Genomic DNA, 7,118 nt, shown 5'->3' with positions numbered 1-7,118 from the left:
TTTGTTTCTGCAGCACATCTGCAGGTGTGCTGAGCTGAAGCACCCCGTACCACCATTCTAGCTTTGTGATATAACGAGAACTTTTCCAACTTTGCATCTGGCTAAGTACTTGTTCGTGTACAGGGCATGGAATACATAGCATTTTAGGCACGTCTGCCAATTCCCTAACCAAGGTAGGGCTTCAGCTTCAGCTGCAGGCTGTTCCTTCTGGGCTTCTCAGCTGGAAGGTTACCCTTTTAGAACACTCTTATGGAACCAGCCTTGGCTCCTTGTTTCTTCTCCTTACTGTCCAGCTTCTAAGTGTTTTTGCATTCCATCTGATAAAATAGGACTATCTATAAGAAGCTCTAGGTATAAAGGGGGAAATTGAAAAAAATGAAACCAGGTGAATAAGAAAATGCTTCTGGATGAGAAAGAACTTTGGATGATGGTTTGTCCTACATGCAAAGACTGTTGCAAAGCAGAAGTATAAATGAGGAAGAATTAGAGATATGTGACAAGGCGGCTTGTGAAACATGTCACTTAACTGAGCATGTATGATTAAGCTCATCACAATTACAGCGTATCACAACTATTGTAGGCTAAAATATAACATGCTAGTTTCAAACTGAAACCTGATTCTCATTATAAGAAGTCTACAGTTTCAAAAACTAGTCATAAGAACAAGAATTTTGTTTTAGACCTTCACAAAATGAGCTATTTGAATTGGTTAAGTTTTATCCAAATGCCTCTAGTACCAAGATACATACATTTTATGCTAATTTGTAGCTTTATTATTGGGCTTAAGTCTCCCCTCAGAAGGCACCTGTGAGAAATGATAACTCCTGCATTGGGAGCTTTGCAGTGACCATAGGACTCATGTGACAAATAACTAAAACTATTTGTAAAGCTGACCTTGTGCCTTCTAGTTTTAATAATCTGGATTGAATGAATGAACAAATGATACTCTAAAACCAGCAGTTGGTAAGTCACTAAAGTTCCTGGCTTCTTTCATTAAAAACATTCTTGTAACTGTAGTACCTACCCAGTTTGAAAAAGCAGTTAGCTTCTTATAATTATCGGGCATCCTGTGAGAATGGAAAAAGGATGAATGAATGCTACTGTAAGGGAATTGCAAAAATAACTGAAAATTTAGAATCAGTCTTTCAGGAGCTCAGGGAAGAGGATGAAGTGAATGAATGAAAGCTAAGGCCAGGTGATCACACTTCCTGAGAAATGACGACACAGGAGACTCAGTCAGCCCTGAAGAAAAGGGTAGCTTAGCAGCTTTCAGAGTGAATTGTGGACTGGCACTTCCCACCTGAATGAATGACACTCTCAAGCAAGGGCATAGCCATGGAGAATAGAGAGATGTCCCTCTTTACTCTCAACTGAAATCCCCAAATAATGAAGCTCAAAACCATCCTAAGAACATCCCTTCTCTCACTCTTAGGTCAAATATTTACATTTCAGCTTTTAAAAACTGTCTTACAGTATATGCAATTACTTTTGATAAAATTTGTATTATTTACTCTCTCTCTCTCTCTCTTTCTCTCTCTCTCTCTCTCTCTCTCTCTCTCTCTCTCTGTGTGTGTGTGTGTGTGTGTGTGTGATGTTATATAGGTCAAGAGCCAAAACTACCTTGGGCTGTATTTAGGCCCCTTCACAGCCACTTACCATCTACCTCTGTATCAGACTTTTAGCAGACCACCAACACAAAAACTATGAGTGTCCTAGACAGAATTGAAAACCTGCTAGAGATAGCTAGTAAACCATTTAGCCATTACTTACATGGAACAAGACTTTCTGACTCCCATTCTTAACAACTTTCAGCTCTGGAATAGTTACTTTATGTCTACATAATGGCCTACTGCCAAAAGAGAGTTCATTCATTAATTCCAAAAAGCTCTCTCTTGGGCTGGAAGGATTGCTCAGCTGTTACAAGTGCATGCTATTGTTCATAGGGGGCCAACTTCAGGTCTGAGCATCCACCATTAGGTAACTCACAACTGCCAGTGGTCCCTAACTGCAAACTTCTTCTGGCCTCCAAGGGTACCCAAATACATGGAACATACACACAGACACATATATATAAAGCAAAACAAAATGTTAAAAAAGATACTGAAGGCTTAAGTCTATGCAAAGAAGCAGGTATAGATACAGCAGCAGCAGACACTGAAAATGAACCATCTCCTGGAACTGAGGCAACAGTACTTTTTAGGACTACTGGTGTACACTCCAGGTGAGATGTGAAGCCATAGAGCACCAGTGACATCAGTGTGTGCTAATAACTAGAGACAAGCACGCCTGACAGGTAAGATCAAGTGACATCATGAAACCCATACACACAGGGCCTGAATCAAACAAGAGTATTCAGCCTCGTCAGGAACTACATATTAATTAGGTGAGTACAAACCTCCCAGCCGGTTTTTAGTTCTGCAAGCAATTCTGGTTATCTAGCAAAGATTAAACATAGTGCATATAAACTGGACTTATTTTCCAGAAATGTTCATAATTGGATGAATAAAGTGCAGGCACTTCCAGCTATTTAGAGCAAGACTTTTATTAATTTATTAGAGTGTCAATCTGAGTACCAAACATGTTTTCACTTCAAAACAACCTAGACCACTGGCTCCCAGGTAGCATACTGAATGGTAAATTTACATTTCACTTACTTCAACGTTCACAATAATTTGGTAGCACATTTTAGAGCTTTATATATGCTTACTTAGAGCTGCAACTGTATAACCCAAAGTATTTTACAAAGAAAGCAGATCAGGGTTTGAACTGGGGTCCTAGGCAACTTTTTACAACAGGAGTGCTCCTGCAGCATAAATAGCAACAATGAAGTTTTCCTTTCTCCAACCTGTCTTCCACTCCTAGATCACAGTGCACACATGAGGTGACACACAGCCAATGTGTATGAGAGGCAGCCCTGCCCCACTTCAGCTTTCATGATTGCCATCTGAGCTGTGCAGAGAAGCTATATGCCAATCTAAAACTGTGAACCTAGAAACAACTAGACCCATATCCACTAGGTGGCAGTAGAATTCTATTAACAGGTGTTTAGGCACTTCAATATAATTGGATTAGCACCTGCCTGGTCAACCCTACTTATTCAACAGCATAAAGAAAATCAGACATACACAAGTCACACAGCAAAACAGCTGTCTTTGTGTGTAAAACTTGAGAGTTAATGATCAAAAGACTCAATAAAATTCCAGACCCATTTATAAGACTCAGGTAAAAGCCTGGGCATGATTGGATGGGGTGTTTTCATAAGGGTGGTAAAATGAAGAGGTCTTATCCATATCTTCATAACACACAGATTATATGACAACCATATAAAGAAGCAACAGTTCTTGGTTAGACAGGAAGCCTAAACATTTCGTTTCCCCTTTCTTCCAACTTAAGTTCTTAAACAAATCAGCCCTTTTTGTACAGGGCTTTTGGTAATCTCTCAACAGCACTAGGAAACAAAAACAACCCCCCCCCCAAAAAAAAACCCCAAAAAACCAAAAACCATCCCAACAAAAATCCTTGTCAGTTATTCTACTTTAGCATACATACTACATTTTATAAATGTACTCACTTTGGACAACAATGTCTTACTATGTAGCCCAGGCTGGCCTCACACTTAAAGCTTTAAGATGACTTGCCTCTGCTTCATCAAATCTGGGAATACAGTATTCATTACCACAACCAGTATCACTAAACTTTTATCTTCAAAAAGCTACATACAGCATGTTATGTTTTCTAAAAGTAGATGGTATTTTAGTATTAAGAAAATACATAAGGGAATTTCAAATTAACGATGGCCATCTCAAGGATAAGTGTTTATTGGGTTTTCCTAAATGATGAAATGACTTGTAAATTCTACTTTTAAAATAGCTGCCTTTGGGTGAATTTTTAAATAATGATTCTGTAATATGAATAGTATTTCTAACTAATGTTTTAAAATCCAGAACTAAGTATTTCTGAAAAGCAGAAATTATCTTTCAAGCATCTGACTTAAGTCTTTAAGTTCTCAATTAAAAACTATTAACTAACTAGAATCAATCCATTTCTGCTTTGGTCAATAATTTAAAAATCTAAGCTCAGTCAAGTATTTTGACTTTATTAAAAGAAAAAAAAAAAAAAAGAAAACCAAACCAACCAACCAACCAATCAAACAAACAAAAAAAAGCACTACACTCTTAAAAGTAAAATGCAATAGTTTCCAGGGTAGATATAATCCAAATGAATGGGAAAATGTTCCTGGAAGTAACTTATTAATGAGCACTAACTCGGAAGAGCTGAGGGTGCTGGCGCTCTGAGAACTGGCTTATGCACATACTTACCAAGACAGATGTGCAGCAGACCCCTTAGGGGGAATTCAAGTTTCTTCCCAACTACAGAATATACAAGACACTGCACTCTGTTACATCACAACATTGTTTATTATGTGAATTTTTTTTACAATACAAACAAAAAAATACAGGTATGCAATATATAGATACAGCTAAATGCAGAATGGTGACTTTTTTCTCTTCAAGAGGCCATGATTCCCATTTCTAGTAAAACAAGACTGAGTATAGGAAGAAACAGGCTGGTCGTTAGCTTCACAATTTGCCTAGAAATGATCTACAAATGCATTTCTCCTCCTGCTACTTTCCATAAAGTGTAAAAAGGGAGTTAAAGGAAAGTTTCCTCGTTGGTTCCTACCATATGAAAGATGCTATATTCTATTTTAGCAGGGCCAATATATGGAAAATATCTAAATTAAATGTTATTACAAAAATGAAGCAGTAATGAGGTTCTGGCTACAGGGGCACTAAATGAGAATAATATATTTATATATTTAAAGAATCCAAAACAAACAAACAAACAAAAAAGGCTGTTATAAAAAGCTCTAGGTGCACTGTAAGCATATATGTTTTTTCCATGTGTACTTTTAAACAATGGAAGTGTCAAAAAATAGGGTCCACTGTGTTAGACTAAATACATTATTGTATAGGCTGCATCGAATGGAACCTCTGTATTATAATTATCATAGAGAAGCATAGTTTGCATCATATTATGGCAATTTATCCTCAATGAAAACCTTCCAGAGTCCTTTTATTTTAGAATATTCTGTAAACAATCAAACCACCAGAACATGATTGTACAACAGTAAAATGTTTTCTTGCATTAAACTGAAGACATCTTTTAATTTAAAAAAAAAAGAAAAAAAATGTAGAAAGGTACTTAGAGCTGTTAATTTCTAAGTACACAATATCCTAGACAATTCAAGGCATCTTAATCTCCTTCGAGAACAACAAAAAATAATTTTTGTCATGCTGTTAAATCCATCATTATGGATAAAATTGGTGCAAATTGGTCAAACGGATCCAACAAACACTGATGTCCAAGCTGGCATATTGGCAACTAATACATAACTGGTGGTCAATAGAGTTTAAAAGATCTTGCCTTTCTTCTTGTTCTTTTCCAAGGTTCTAAGGGATAAGAAAACAATGCGGTAAGGAGCACTATAAATACTAGACAACAAACGGCAGCAGTAGCGGACCATATAGAACTATGCTGTCATTTTAAGCAATGTATTTTCACTGAAAAGAAAAAAAAACTTGAATTATTTAGAAGTAAACAGTGAACCGAGTATTTATCTATAAAAGTATTTTCTTAGACAATCAAGTAGCTGACAAAATTCTAAAACAAGCAGCAAACAACACAGTAAGGATCTATTTTATTCATTTTAATTTACAAGAAATTTTTTCTCTAGAATTAAAATTGTAGGAACGTAAGATTACTCTGGTGCCCTTTCTGCTGCCAGCTGCATTCTTAGATCTGCTTTGACAACTGTAGTTTCTTCTCTGAGCAGACAATTCATAGAAAGGTGCTGGAGAAACGGCTAAGCTAAGTGCCTCTCTAAGTGAACATATTAGAGACTCCTCAAAAGGCTATCACACTTCAATGTTAAATGACACTAATTATCAAAAGAAGAAAACCAATGTACAACACTACTGAGCTTTGTAAAAATTAAGAGGAAGAAATGATTAGATGTATTACAAGTTATATATCTCTTATTTACCTTAGGGAATTTATTCCAAAGATATAATTAAAGCACCTCCTAAGGGCTGGAAGTAGAGCTCCTACCTATTGTGTGCAAGGCACACCATCATGATACCCAACACTTGAGGTAGGAGGTAAGAAGACAGTTGTAACAAGCTCACTGTAGAGACTGTTATGATGCCACTGAAGCGTAATTTAAAAGTTAAGCATAGAAAAACATCTGAGCTGAAGAAACACTGTTACAGTACACCAAGTGAGCCTAAAAACATGTGCCACGAAATGAGCTGGCTGCTGTAGGCACTCACATTCTTATTTGAATACTTAGCACCCAGATGATGTACAATTTGGGAAGGGTTGGGTGATGTGGCCTTGTTAAAAAGAGAGCATCACTGGGAGCAGGCTTTGAGGTTTCTAGAGCCCACACCACTCCCAGTTAGCTCGCTCTATCTCTGGCTCTGGGCCACGACATAAGCTCTCCCTACTGCTCTAGTGCCGCAGGTGTGCTGCCATCCATGCTCTTGCCACGAACATAAGCCCTAAATAAACTCTTCTTCTAAATAGAAAACTAAGAATGAGATGTATGATGCAATATGGTGTTTTAGGTTTTTAAAAAAATAAATAGATAAAAAGTTCTTTAAAATATCTACTTCTGAGATATCTTAAAATTAGTTACCTTGAAGAGTTCTGTTGCTCTAAAATACGCTGTTGAGCTTCCCAGTTTGCCTTTTCTTCTTCAAACTGACGACGTTTTTCCTCTAATTCTTTGTGCTGTGCTTCTAAATTCTTTTTCATTTGCTCATGGCGCCGCTGGAGCTAAATGAGAATCATAAGAAATGTAGGTAATATTCTTGTGTCAAAAATGAGTGCCTGTGTCACAATGTCAGAGCGCCACCTGGAAGCACTGCTGAGATTCCTCCCACTGTGGAATCTGCCACCCAAAAAGCCAATGACTTTAAAGAATTACCTTAGAAAACATAAAATAACCATTTTTATGACAAATGCAACAAACTTATATTTGTGTATATTTTATAATAGACAACTGTTATTTCACTGTTTTAGGTTCACAAGTGGATGGAGGTTGAACAGAAAAA

General features: G+C 37.1%; 1 protein-coding gene across 8 annotated transcripts in view; it reads right to left on the bottom strand.

The window, feature by feature from the left end:
* Positions 1 to 4,394: 4,394 nt before the first annotated feature.
* Septin7 (septin 7) overlaps positions 4,395 to 7,118 on the bottom strand; it is a 56,581-nt gene continuing 53,857 nt past the window's right edge. For 5 of the 8 annotated variants that reach the window (NM_001359736.1, NM_001359737.1, NM_009859.4 and 2 more), the window contains exons 13-14: positions 6,701 to 6,840; positions 4,395 to 5,453 (exon numbers count right to left, since the gene is read on the bottom strand). In NM_001359736.1, coding sequence (NP_001346665.1) covers positions 5,414 to 5,453; positions 6,701 to 6,840 — 180 coding nt within the window. In that variant the 3' untranslated portion in view covers positions 4,395 to 5,413. The remainder of the gene's footprint in view (positions 5,454 to 6,700; positions 6,841 to 7,118) is intronic. The other 3 variants (XM_006510190.4, XM_030244282.1, XM_030244283.1) reach the window with 1 other exon arrangement.

This window comes from Mus musculus, chromosome 9 (genome assembly GCF_000001635.26).
Source record: "Mus musculus strain C57BL/6J chromosome 9, GRCm38.p6 C57BL/6J".
Lineage (NCBI taxonomy): Eukaryota > Metazoa > Chordata > Mammalia > Rodentia > Muridae > Mus > Mus musculus.
This window is presented reverse-complemented; position numbering and strand designations above follow the sequence as displayed.